Here is a 14,719-nt window from a genome sequence, read left to right as displayed (position 1 = left end):
CACGGAATGGCAATTGAATCTCAATGTAGACAAGTGTAATGTGATGCGAATATATAGAAAGATAGGTCCCTTATCATTTAGCTACAAAATAGCAGGTCAGCAACTGGAAGCAGTTAATTCCATAAATTATCTGGGAGTAAGCATTAGGAGTGATTTAAAATGGAATGATCATATAAAGTTGATCGTCGGTAAAGCAGATGCCAGACAGATTCATTGGAAGAATCCTAAGGAAATGCAATCGGACAACAAAGGAAGTAGGTTACAGTACGCTTGTTCGCCCACTGCTTGAATTATGCTCAGCAGTGTGGGATCCGCACCAGATAGGGTTGATAGAAGAGATAGAGAAGATCCAATGGAGAGCAGCGCACTTCGTTACAGGATCATTTAGTAATCGCGAAAGTGTTACGGAGATGATAGATAAACTCCAGTGGAAGACTCTGCAGGAGAGACGCTCAGTAGCTCGGTACGGGCTTTTGTTAAAGCTCCGAGAACATACCTTCACCGAAGAGTCAAGCAGTATATTGCTCCCTCCTACGTATATCTCGCGAAGAGACCAGGAGGATAAAATCAGAGAGATTAGAGCCCACACAGAAGCATACCGACAATCCTTCTTTCCACGTACAATACGAGACTGGAATAGAAGGGAGAACCAATAGAGGTACTCAGAGTACCCTCTGCCACACACTGTCAGGTGGTTTGCGGAGTATGGATGTAGATGTAGATGTACCTATGACATATATCACAAGATAGGTTACGGAAAGGCAAACCCACATTTATAGCATTTGTAAACTGAGAGAAAGCTTTTGACAATGTTGACTGAACTACTCTTTTGAAATTCTGAAAGTATCACAGTTTAAATAAAGGGAAAAAAGTGTTACTTACAACTTTCAGAGAAACCAGATGGCAGTTATAAGTCAAGGGGCAGGATGGAGGGGGGGGGGGGGGGGGGGGAGGAACACCAGCGACTGAGAAGGGAGTGATGCAGGATTGTAGCTTATCCTCTATGTTACTCAATCTATACATTGAGAAAGCAGTAAAAGAAACCAAAGAAAAATTTGGAGAAGGAATCAAAGTTCAGAGAGAAGAAATAGAATTTTGAGGTTTGCCAGTGACACTGTAATTCTGCCATAGACAGCAAACGACATGGAAGAGCAGTTGAATGGAATGGATAGTGTCTTGAAAGGTGGGTACAAGATGAACATTAACCCTTTCGTGGGCAAAATTATTGAGCAGTTTTTTTAATTAACGGAGAGCAGATAGTAGTTAACAGATAGGTATACTTATCATACAGAATAGCAAATTTGCTCCAACTGTGAAAGTGACATCACACAACAAGGTGGAAAGTATTCTTCCCACTGCCCTTCCTTGGAGTTAAATGACAAAAACAACTTTTTCAATATATGTCATATTTATTTGATTAATTTATTTCTCTTGTTACAATGATTGTTCACAATTACTTGCCATGAAATTTTCTGAAACATGGGTCTATGCAAAGTGGTATTTGACAAATTTCCAAACAGAGCAAGTGCTCTTTTCCGCAGCTTTGGTACTACAATGATGGCACATCCAGTAGGTTTCTTCTAAAATGGGTTGATGCTCCCCTACAGCCGCATCACGAAAATCTTCAGGTACTTTACCCCTTTTGCCGGAAAGACAGGTTTTTGTCCATGCCTTCTTTGGGATGAGAAGCCTGCGATCAATTGTCTGGCTAGATGGATCCTGTATGTGAGCTCATCATGCTGTCCACTTTCTCTTTTACTTATTTTCCACAGGATAAAACTGCTCACTGCAGCAACGTCCACCAGGAAATAAAATATTCTGTGCCACCATTTTACAGAACATCTGCCAATAGCATACCTTTCTCGTAATTGATCAAACTTAGCGACACCACACATTATTTTGTTGTATTCTTCCACAACTTCAGGACAAGAAATCTCTGTACTAGTACAATCCTTGTTTTTCCTTTTCAGTGTGGCTGTTTCTCATGGGTCATGAATTGAGGACAGGAAAGTGACTGGACGGTTATCCATCGATTTTACTGCAGAAATGGCTAATTTTAAGTTTTCCTTCATAAATTTGGGTAAATTAAAAGTATTTACCCTATACTATAGCTTTGAGGAAAAAATCACAAAATTCACGCAAACAGCACTGAAAGGCTCCTCTACAGAGCAACACTCAGCTATACAATGCCTCTGTGTGAAGGTACAGCAAAAACGGTGGGAACTTCCGATTGGAAGTAGTACCCTATACTGTTCACTAGGTGGTAGCACCGTACAGAGGTGGGAACTGTGAATCCCACAGGACTAGGAGCGAGTTCCTTGTAGTGGGAAGCGTTTTCCACAGCTCACGAAAGGGTTAACAAAAGCAAAGCAAGAATAACAGACTGTAGTCGAATTAAATCAGGTGATGCTGAGGGAATTAAATTAGGAAAAAAGAAACTTGAAGTTGTACATGAGTTATGCCGTTTGGGCAGCAACATAACTGATAATGGCTGAAGTAGAGATGATATAAAGTGTAGGCCGGCAATTGCAAGAAAAGCATTTCTGAAGAAAAGAATTTTGTTAACATTGAATATAGATGTAAGTGGTAGGAAGTCTTTTCTGAAACTATTTATATGGAGTGTAGCCACATATGGAAGCGAAACATGGATGAAAAACAGTTTAGACAGGAAGAGAACAGCAGCTTTTGAAATGTGGTGCTACAGAAGAATGTTGAAGATTGGATGGGTGGATCAAATAACTAATGAGGTGGTACTGAATAAAACTGGGGAGAACAGAAATTTGTGGAGCAACCTGACTAGAAGAAGGGATTTGTTGTTAGGGCACATTCGGAGACATCAGAGAACCACCAATTTAGTATTGAATGGAAGTGTGTGTGTGTGTGGGGGGGGGGGGTCCTAGAGGGAGCCAAGAGATGAATACAGTAAGCCGATTCAGAAGAAAATAGGTTGCGCTAACTATTTGGGGATAAAGAGGCTTGCACAGGATATATCAGTATGGAGAGCTGCATCAAACCAAGTTTTGGATGGAAGACCGCAACAACAACATAATCCCCAACAGGAAACGGAAACAGTGTTCAGTGGTTGGCTTGGAAATGGCAAGAAAGGTCAGAATGGCTATTGTTCGCATGTGGTGTAATCTAAAAACTGTATCTGGTAAAAGTGATATAGTAAAGCACGAGGGTGGTAAGAAGCATGTAATTAATTCTGGTACCCAGCAAAGGCAACCTAAACTTATTGATATGTCATCAGCTAGTCTCAAGCTACATGTTTTTTGACCAACAGATATGGGGTGTAAAAAACACTTACATGTAAATAAATTATACAAAACTGCAACCAGCCACTTTTTTGAATAATTATGTTTTATTCCATGAACTGGTTTTTCAGGAAGTTACGTCATTATTGCAAGCATAATGCTGGGTGCTGGCTTGCGACAGTATAGCGGCTTTTTTCAGTTAGTGTCCATCTGTCTGCCTCCATTTTGATGTCCAGTTGTTATATAACTACATACACTTCTACACAAACTATATTAATTTACACTCTGACAGTGAGACTTATCGAGCATGCTGAACAATGTATGGAGACCTGGCAATACTGATGGCAGCGGTGTGTGTCAATATGGCAATGGGTCACTTCTCTCTTTATTAAGCACGGTTGTGCAGTTTTGTTTCATTTTGCCTTGCCCACGTTGAGTAGGAAATTTAGGTTAAAGTTATTCATGGAAGTAATACGAAATGTACCCTCCCATTTGGCATTTTGAAGCTTGTGCTATAGAAAAAGAATTGATGGGAAGTTCATAGTCCTGATACAAAGAACTCTCTCTTATGATTTTGAGTTATGTATTAAATAATTATATGCATTGTTAAAGTTTTTAACCTTTAAGCAGAATGACACAAGTACCAGCACCTATTGTAATATTAAGAGGCTATTTTAATTTAAATGTTGAGGGCATATCTATTGTACAGCTATACTCAAATCGCTTGTCATTTCATACAAGCTAACTCTCCTTCATACAATTTATAACAAGAGTTATGATAACCAGAAGCACTGCAATTGACCCATCTCTATAGTCATATTGAGTAAATAGTGTACATATTTGTTAAATTATAAGACTAATGAATAAAAAGGAATTAAGGACAAATAAATGTAATACAAAGTGTATCAGCACACTGCAAATATGTACACAGTTCATTTGGTGTCAGAGAAAAATGTAATGTATTCTGTATGGTGACCTACATTTCCCAAGAAAAGCACTTCAAAACAAGTTTAATAAATTCTAAATGTAATATATTTCAAATTTATGCCTTGGAAGTATTCCTGGAGATACGGAAATCAGCTGCAGCTAAACATAGCAGTTCATTTGCCATAGCAGAACTCCTCAACACAGTGATGTTCATGATGCTGATTGAAATTGCTTGGCAAATTGATCATGCATGGGCTGTCAAGGCAAGAAACTGATTACAGGCACATCACATTAGATGGAGTGCTGCGATTCATTGCTCATTTGTGGAGCCCTTAACAAGTCACAGGAAAATATTGTGAATGGCGGTTTGAGAACCGTTACTTTCAAAGTAAATTTCCTTGACATGGAATAAATTATGTTACATGTGAAAATGTGCAATGGTTTTCGTAAGTAATGAGCATTTGACTCTCATTCAAAACTTAACACTGAGAGCCAGTCACATAGAAAAGTTTTGGACACAGAAGACCTGCTATTCATGCCATTATTTAAATTTTACTGGCACATTTGTGTTTGATATATCTGAAAGGGTAACACACTCTAAAAAAGGCCAATATAATATGTGAAGGCTTATCTTTTCTTTTAGTTATACTATGGACACACACACACACACACACACACTCTGACAGACTTAAAAACTTCAGCATGAGAAAGGAAAAGGAATGTAAAGGAGAAATGAATTAAGTTTCAAAAGTGTATTTACAATATAAAATGAGATACAGTGGCATTGAGAATCTGTTTTATAACTGTAAATTCATACAAATATGTAATACAAAAAATCATTATTGGACATATATTTGACAAATTTGGGTGTGTTTGAAGTTAAGTTGCAGGAACACTGAACCTTGAATTAGGTGAATTTTAACTGCAAATGGTATACACACATCAAAATTTGAACACAAACAGTTCAGTACTAAACTGCTGTTTTACCAGTTCACAATGCAGCCTCAGTCTTGCAAAATACAGAAACAATTTTTGGTAGAAGTGTGACATGCACCGGTCTCACTTCATAATCTTCATTGTCAATGGACAGCATCTGATCCTTACCCTGGAAGAAAAAAGGGGGTTAAAAGAAAAGTCATTGTCCAGGACAGCATGACAAGCTCAAAAATAATTATTTTGTAACTCAAATGGATAAGTGCAATGATCAAACTCCTTGAACTTTTTTTTGTTTTTAATATAGAAATGTTGACAATTTAAACAAGACAAAGTGTATACCTATTCAAAACAATAATCTCAAATATACTACTTCACACATCTCTTGAGCCAACTGTATACTCCAATGGTTTGGTCCACCAGTATTCATCTTCAGGAGGTGAAGTACCAAGTATTACCAATACACATACATTCTCTCTCTCTCTCTCTCTCTCTCTCTCTCTCTCTCTCTCTCATGCTTCCCTCCCCCCATGCTTGCAACATACCTGTCAACCTGTGGACCAAATGATTCAGCCTGCCTTTCCAACATTCCTCAACCTCCCAGAGGAAGGAAGTAACAGGAAAGTGGATAGCTCCCCTTACTCCTTATATGTCTCCCACCATTGCCTGAAACTTTAGCTTGTGAACTTTAGGACTAGCCAGCTGTTCTACATTGACATTGATACTCCCCAAATCCGTCTTATGGTGCTTGGCAGAGGGTACTCTGTACCACTACTAGTCACTGCATTCCTTTTCCACTCACAAACAGAACATGGGAAAAATGACTGTCTATACATCGCCACAAGAGCTCTAATTCTCGTATCTAGCTCATGGTCCTTACACACATTGTATTTTTGAGCCAACAGAATCATTCTGCAGTCAGCTTCAAATGATGATTCTCTAAATTTTCACAACAGTGTTTCTTGAAAAGAATGTCGCTCTCCCTCCAGGGATTTTGATTTCAATTCCCGAAGCATCTCCGTAACACTTGTGTGTTGTTCAAACCTACCAATTACAAATATAGCAGCCCGTCTGTGAATTGCTTCAAATCTTCCTGTAATCCCACCTGGTATGGACACCAAACACTCGAGCAGTACTCAAGAATAGGTCGCACTAGCATCCTACACCAGGTCTCCTTTACAGATGAACCACACTTTCCTAGAATTCGATGAACCACACTTTCCTAGAATTCTCCAAATAAACCAAAGTACCGTTCGCCTTTCCAACCACAATCCTCATGTGCTTAGCAACATTAGGCCCAGATATTTAAACGATGTGACTGTATCAAGCAGGATACTACTAATGCTGCATCTGAACATTACAGATTTGGCTGGCTGGCACACTCACCAGTATTTTCATTGACAACCTTGAACGTATGTTCTTCCAGACCTGGTGTGGAAGGCGGTATACACTGACGTGACAAAAGTAATATGATACTGATGTTCACAAATATAGATGGTAGTAGTATCGCATGCACCAAGTAGAAAAGGGCAGGGCATTGGCATAGCTCTCATTTGTACAAGCAATACTGCATGAAATAACTGCAGAAATCAATGTGGGATGTACGACAAATGTATCCATTAGGATAGTGCAGTGAAATTTGATGCTAATGGGCTATGGCAGTAGGTGACTGATGTGAGTGTCTAAGCTAATAGCACAACATTGCCTGCAGCACCTCTCCTGGACTCTTGATCACATTGGTTGGACTCTAAATGACTGAAAAACTGCAGCCTGGTTAGGTGCTTCCTGATTTCAGCTTATACGAGATGATGGTATGATTTGAGTGTTGCGCAGACCTCATGAAGCCATGGACCCAAGTTATCAACAAGGCACTGTGCAAGCTGGTGGTGGCTCCGTACTGATTTGGACTGTGTTTACATGGAATGGACAGGATCCTCCGATCTAACTGAACTGATGGTTATGTCCGGCTACTTGAAGACTATTTTCAGCCATTCACGGACTTCACATTCCCAAACAATGACAGAATTTTTATGGATGACAATGGACCGTGTCACCAGCCCACAATTGTTCAAAATTGATTTGAAGAACATTCTGGACAATTTGAGCAAATGACTTGTGGCACAAAATTCAGGACCGGCAACACTTCAGCAGTTATGGACAGCTATAAACATAGCATGGCTCAATATTTCTGCAAGGGACTTAAAATGGCTTGTTCAGTGTATGCCACATCGAGTTGCCGCACTAAACCGAGCAAAAGGTGGTCCAACATGATACTGGGAGGTACCTCATGACTTTTGACACCTCAATGTACTAAAAACAGTATTACACACTAAGATACATGATTCATCCCAGTGATGGAATAAACAGGAAACATTAATTATCTAGGTTGTATTATTACACAATCCGGCAGTACGTCTTTGGTCTCCCCTACCCTACTTCCTCACCTCCTGTAAAACAACCAATGCATACAGATGTAATTATGAATACATATTTCTACAACATATCACACTGCAAGAGATATTTTCATTTCTGCATTTCGCTGGTTAATATGGTTGCAATTATACCTTTCAAAACAACAAAGGATATTAATATTCTTAAACAAAACATCATCACTAAAATGGCAACAGGATGAAAATTGATACAGGCATAACAAACGCCACAAACCTTGGACCTTGCTGTGGGTGGTTGCTTACAGACTTGAAGATACGGGTAGCTGTCCATTTCATATGGTGGGTTAGAGCACTTGAAGAAAGAATTGGGTAGGTTAAAGTTAAGACATAGTGGGACTGCTGGAGTAGGTCTAATGAAAACCATGAAATAGGAATGAGGGTGAACTTTTATAAATAACATACTGAATGGATTACTATAGCCAGAGTTCATACAAAGCAACAATCCATCACAGTGGTTCAAATATATAAGGCTCATTGCTCTGCAAATGATGAAGAGACTGAAATAAATGACGAGATATAAGACATTTGTCAGTCAATTAAGGGATGTGTGAATTGGAAATCAGTAGTGACAAAGAGAAGAAAGGAGAGTGGGACAAAATGGACTGTGGGAAATGAATGAAATGGGAAGCTGTCTTTTGGAATTTTTACAGTGCATAATTTAACTATTGCAAGATGAAGACACTTGGAGACACCAGAAGGGTTCAGATAAATTACATAGTGGTAAAAGAGAGATTTATAAAACTGATTTTAAATTGGAAATCATTTCCAGGAGCAGATGTGTACTAAGATCATAATTTATTAGTTGCAGAATATATATGACGAGATTGCAAGAAGTTGGTTAACAATCTGAAGTAGCTGGATGTTCCACAGGAAGTGCTAAGTAATAGGCAGAAGAAATACAAAAGGAAATAAATGGGTAGCATTGAGAGATGAAGAGAAGTAGCTATAAGAACATAAAGAGCTCAGATGGCAAGCCACTACTAACCATTGAGGCTGAGAGGTGGGAGGGCTATGTAAAGAAAAGAAAGGGCAATATTATAGAAAGGAAAGAGGAAGAGGGTGAAGACATGTAAGTGACGTGGTAATGTCAAAAGAAGTTGGCAGAGCACTGATAGGGCTAAGTAGAAACAAGACACATGGAGTAGGTAACATTCCTGCAGGATCAGGAGGACTAACAATGACAAATTATTCCACTTTATATGCAGGCTGTATGAGACAAGAAAAATAACCCAAGCTCCGAGTAGTATGTAACAACAACAAAGAAGGCAGAAGATGACATGTGAGTATTAGCAAACCATCATTTTAATAAGTCAGGATTGCAGAGTACTAGTGCAGATAATCAACAGAAGAATGGAATGACTAAAGTGTAAAGTGGTGTACACATTAGAAGTCAGCTGCACTGTGCAGAGAGAGAGGCTGAGAGAGAGAGAGAGAGAGAGAGAGAGAGAGAGAGAGAGAGAGAGAGAGAGAGAGAGAGATATGAGAGGGGGGGGGGGGGGAGAGAATGTTTTGCAGCATTGCTAGTATGCACTCTGTCTGTCCCCTACACCTCATGCTGCTCCAACTGTTGACTACACTGGTGATTGGCAACAATGCTGGAATGAGCACCACACTGGACCACTGTTTCTGCTTCTGACTTCTCTTAGTAGAATTTATATGCTTGGAAAACTTTCTCTTTTACTTCTTATTCTAATAATTGTGTTTACTTTATGCCATTCCCAATTAATACTACAAAAGAATGACACTACTGGCCGGTGGAATATTGCACGATACAACGCTCCTTGCCACTGCGCACCATCCGACTTCATAAGAGCACACCGATATTGTGAAATATAATCTTTGGGAAGATCAGTTTGAATTCTGGAGACATGCAAAAACATGTAACTGTACAACTTATTTTAGAAGCTACACTGAAGGAACACAAATCGACATTTATTGTAGGTATAGAATTAGAAAAAGCACATGACAGCATTAAATGGAATACACTCTTCGATTACTGAACTTATCAGGGATAAAATACAGGGAATAAAAGATTATCTACAACTTTATGGAAACCAGGTTGCATTTGGAGGATGTGAAGGGAAGGCAGTAGTTGTTGAGAAGGAAGTGAATCAGAGTTATAGCCTATACTCAATGTTATTCAGTTTGTGCACAGAGGAGAAATCTGTGAAGAGAATTCAAGTTCAGGGTGAAAAAATAAAAACTTTGAAGTTTGTTGATGTCACCGTTATTCTGCCAGAAATGGCAAAGGACTTGGACAATAAGCTGAACATAATAGATTGTATCTTGTAGAGAGCTTACACAAGGAACATAAACAATAGTAAATCAAGAGTAAAGGAGTGTAGTTAAGTTAAATCTAGTGACACTGAGGGAATTAGATCAGGAAATGAGTTTTGCTATCTCGGCATCAAAATAAAAGCCGGTGGCTGAAGTAAAAAGGATATCAAGTGCTCTCTGAAAACACGTAAAAAATTGCAAAGGACACTGAAAGTATGTCTCATTCGTGTTTTTCATACTGATACTTTATTGCCAAAAACAAACACAATGGCATCATGAACAATACATCTAGCAAAATTTCTGACATAGTCGCCACTGACATTGAGAGATTTGTTGTAGCATACAGTCAGTTTGAAGAAACCAGTCTGGTAAAATTCGGTACATTGTGAGACAAGAAACTGTCGCACAGCCTGCTTCACCTCAGCATTGGTTTGGAAGTGACGTACTAAAAGCGTGGCTTTCAGTGCAGGGAACAGGTGAAAATATGATGAGCAAAGATCGGGGCTGTAGGCATGATGATCCAATCTGTCCTATCTAATGTGACAAATATGATCCTATGTGAGCCTTGCCGTGTTTGGTTTTGCAGTGTTGTCTGAGAGTAAAACAACTTCACTCACAAGCCCTGGTCTCTTTCATCAAATGGCAGACCTGAGTTTGTTGAGGGTGTTGCAGTAACAGGCCACACTGATGGTCCCTTGCTGGAAGAAATCAAGGAGAATCACATCTTTTGTGTCCAAGAACACTGTGGCCATAACCTTTCCTGCATAGGGTGACACTTTGAATATTTTCTTCACTGGTGAACTAAGATGCTTCCACATCACTGAGTTGGTCCCAGTTCAGGGCTAAAGTGGTGCATCCATGTCTCATCAACTGTGATGATTCTGAACAGGAACTCATTTCCCTCTCGCACATGCTGCATCAAGTGATCAAGGCTGGCTCCCATTTTTGCACTCTTGTGATCTGGGGTCAGGGTTCTTGGCACTCATCTTGCAGACACTTTCTGGTAACCCATCACATCATGGAGCATGTGACAGACCTGAGCATGGTTAATTCACAGTGTAGATGTCACATCTAACACCACCGTGTGCCTGTCCCTTAAAACAATATCCTGTACTTTAGCAATGTTGTTTTTACTTGTGAATGTGGAGGGATGTCCTCTTCGACCTTCATCCTCCCCACACTAACTACTTTCTCTGAATATGCAACCTAACGACCAACCATTTGCCGAGACATGACCTCTTCACCATACAGGGCCTGTAGGAGTTCATGGATGGTGGACATACTAGTTCCACATGCCGGTTCATACTGGATGACAGCAAGCACTTCTGCTGGTGACCACACTGTCAGTATAAGTCTGTCTGTTATTGTGTACTCAAATAACCTTGGGCATGCCGGTTTGCTGGTACTCTCTTTCTTCTTTGGCACTGTGTGCATATGTCATTCCTCCTCTGCTGATGCCCCTTCAGTCACTGAACCGGCAATGGGTGTGCATTCATATATTGTTTGTTTGTATCACCTAGTGTACCATCTTCTCTTTCAAAAACAATGACAAAACTTATTTTTGGAACATCCCACATATTCTTGAAAAAGACAGTTGTTATATATCTGGACAGTAGTATTATATGGAAGTGAAATGTGGATGATAAATGGTACAGACAAGAAGGGTATACAGGCTAAAAACTTGTCAAAGTGGGGATAGGAAACTTTATTGCATTAATTAACTAAAGACAGAGATACACTGATAGAGGACATTCTTAGGCATTAAAAATCAATTGTTTGGAAATGGAAGCAAGTAGGGAGGAAGATAGGCAATATATTACTGGGAAATGCTTAAATGTATTAAGCAGGTCCAAATGGATAAAGGTAACAGTAGTTATGCAGAGATGAAAAGCCTTGCACAGGATGGACTAGCACGGAAATATGCATCAAACCACATTTCAGAATGAAGACATAACATCGTGAAAACAACAAGGAAAAAATAAAACCTGGGGGCCACATACAGATAGCAACAAAGAGAAGCAGCTTGACAAAATAATTAAGCATGTTAACATGACATACCACAGAAGTAATCCATAAAAAAATCTACAATTAAATCTTAAAATAATTTTCTTGTCTAATCACATTTTGTGGTTGCTGTGAGGCACAAATTATAGATTATAAGAATAAGTTTTCGAAATCTGGCATACATAAAATAAAATTTATATATTGTAAGAGTATAGACCAGACATCCCACAGCTAAGAAGCCACATTTTGGGAACACAAGTCAGCTTTGCAGATCCAGTTGTCCATTTACTATTTCAAATATAGAAAGACTTCTCACAATTCTGAATTTTTTGAGTGTAGACGACTGTTGCTTCTAAATATTCCAAACACACAATCTTAGTCCAATCTGTCTGTTTTCCTCTGTGTGTGAGCCTAACACAACAGCTCCATTTTCATCATCAATATGTTCTAAAGGCTAGGCCTTTTTACTGCAGACATATCTCTCTCTCCTCTGTTGAGCAGTTATAGTCAGTGTACTGTTTGAATTTAAGTGAATTCATATTATTCTTCCACAACCTTCCTCTTCTTTCTTCTCTAAAACCGTTCCTTACAATGTGGTGGTCAAGAATTTGTTGTGACATATGATGTGGACAATGAATTTTGTTTTCTTATTCAAGCATAGGATTACAGATCATGAGCTTCAGAACTCCAGGTCTGGCAGGGGAAGACAGATTTGCAATATTTATCAGATTATCAGTTAACTCCATTTTATATCTATGAAACTTGAGTGTATATTGTTGCTCCTGCTGCCCAGTACTTCATGTTCATATCACCAACCTACTCATTTCACACTCAGCTCATGCTTAGATATTCCATCAACTTGTTTCATAGCTTACTGCTTCCTGGTGATTACAAGGACATTACACTACCTCTTTAGTTATCACCTTGACACTGCTCCTTTCCTTCACATTTTATATTTCTTTGTGAACTTTTTGTGATGTTCTCCTTTCTAGAGTAACTGTTATTTCTGAACTTCATTGGTAGTCTCATGTTTATGCCAAGTAGGCATATGGTTTAGTATTAATTATATTTGCATAACATCTGACTTCTCATTCATCACATGTAATATTTTGTCATGCTAATTATTTTTCTATCTGTGCTTTTGTACACTTGTTTTATGTACATTTTTAATATTATTATTAGCAATCTAAATATTTCAAGAAAGCATATAATTTGTCATATATGAAAATTTGTTTAATGAAAACAATTTTGTACTTTATTTTATAAAGATAAAGAGCTTCATATTACGCATTGACCTGATTCTCATGTTTCTTTACACAGTGTGTAAAAACACTATGTACACATAATCTTTTGTCTTTAGAAGAGATAAAAAGAAAAAAAAATGCCACAAGTGCATAGTTTCTCTGTTAGGGGAGTGGTGTTCAGAGATGATGTCCAAACTGCCACGTGATGAATATTGTTTTACAGTTAGAGATGTTGAAAATGTTGTCCATTAACATTAATGCACAATGAGCATCTGCATTTCAAATGGGCAACCAACTCTCGTGGAGTGTCTATCAGCGTCCCGTACAACAAACCTTCATTTCTCCCTCATAAAGAGTCAACATCTCTAAAGCAATATTCACCACACAGCAGTTTGAACACTGTCTTTCAGCTTCACAAGTGTCAAAATTGTTGAAACCTAGCAGAGAAATGGGGCACCTGTCACATTTCTGTCATATAAAAAAATTTCTAGCAATCTTCTGGAATTATATTTTTGTATATGTTCGTTTTTCTATAACCTGTGTATGCACAACTATATGTGATTATCTCTCCAAGTCTCCACAGTTGCAGTTTGTAAATGCAGAAGATTTGTTACATTCAGCATCCACTTCAACCCCATCTACCTGTGTCATATTTAACCTCTCTGCATGTTAGTCTACATTCATACAATTTTGGCACAGTCCTCACATTTACACTTTATTGTATTTAACTTAAGGGTTACTAGCTTTGTTCTGTCTTTGCTTGATCTGATGATGGTATTCCTGTGATTATGATGGCTGTTGAATTTTTGTTACTTGCTTATCACTCTTCTTACTGATATACTCAGCACTAAGTGAACACGTGCAGTACTGCAAATAATTTATTTGAATTATAAAATGTAAATCTCAATAAATATGAGAGTGGTTCAATAAGAAAAGCAAAAGAGAGTATGTAAATACCACATGTGAATTAATTTACTTGTCTAGGTAGAAGAAACAATCAAAGTTTCCAGACAATGCTGGGGATCACTGTGCAGCAGCAATTTGTAATACGTCTTCAAGATACAGGTCTTGATGACTATATGGTTGGCGACTGAAGTGTGGAATGTAATGTAATTACTGCATTTAAAGAAAATTTTATCTTTCACTGCCAACTAGTGGAAGTTTATGAAACATGTGGAATTTCATGAAAACAAGTGTGGTTTCCTTGCCAAGAATTTGATAGAGGTGAACAGAAGTGAGAGGTGAGCAAAGGTAAGGGCAGCCAAGCACTTCCACCTCAGATGACAACATGTACTGTACTGAAGGGTTAATTCAAGCTGATCAATGCACTCGTGTGAGGCATATGGTACATAAAGTCAGCGTCTGTATTGGAAGTTAAATGGATACTGTGCACAACACATTGGACCACCAGAAAACATGTCCTCACTGAGCTCCTCAGCAATTTTCAGTCGAGAATATAGCCAAGCAAGTGGGGTTGTCTCTCCAGCACTTACTGCAGCATCAGTTGGATGATGTTCCATTATTGCACCATATCATCACATGGAATGAAACAATGCTGCATCATGTGACACCTGGCATAAAGCAAATGTCAATGTCAAGGAGGCACCCAGTGTCTGCCCCAATAAGTTCA

General features: G+C 38.7%; 1 protein-coding gene across 1 annotated transcript in view; it reads right to left on the bottom strand.

Moving 5' to 3' along the window:
* Positions 1–4,918: 4,918 nt before the first annotated feature.
* LOC126278517 (acylglycerol kinase, mitochondrial) overlaps positions 4,919–14,719 on the bottom strand; it is an 88,915-nt gene continuing 79,114 nt past the window's right edge. The window contains exon 8 of the mRNA XM_049978682.1: positions 4,919–5,286. Within this exon, the coding sequence (XP_049834639.1) occupies positions 5,173–5,286 (114 nt within the window). The 3' untranslated portion in view covers positions 4,919–5,172. The remainder of the gene's footprint in view (positions 5,287–14,719) is intronic.

This window comes from Schistocerca gregaria, chromosome 6 (genome assembly GCF_023897955.1).
Source record: "Schistocerca gregaria isolate iqSchGreg1 chromosome 6, iqSchGreg1.2, whole genome shotgun sequence".
In the NCBI taxonomy this organism is placed as follows: Eukaryota; Metazoa; Arthropoda; class Insecta; order Orthoptera; family Acrididae; genus Schistocerca; species Schistocerca gregaria.
The sequence above is the reverse complement of the archived record's forward strand: the minus strand, read 5'-3'. Positions and strand labels throughout refer to the sequence as shown.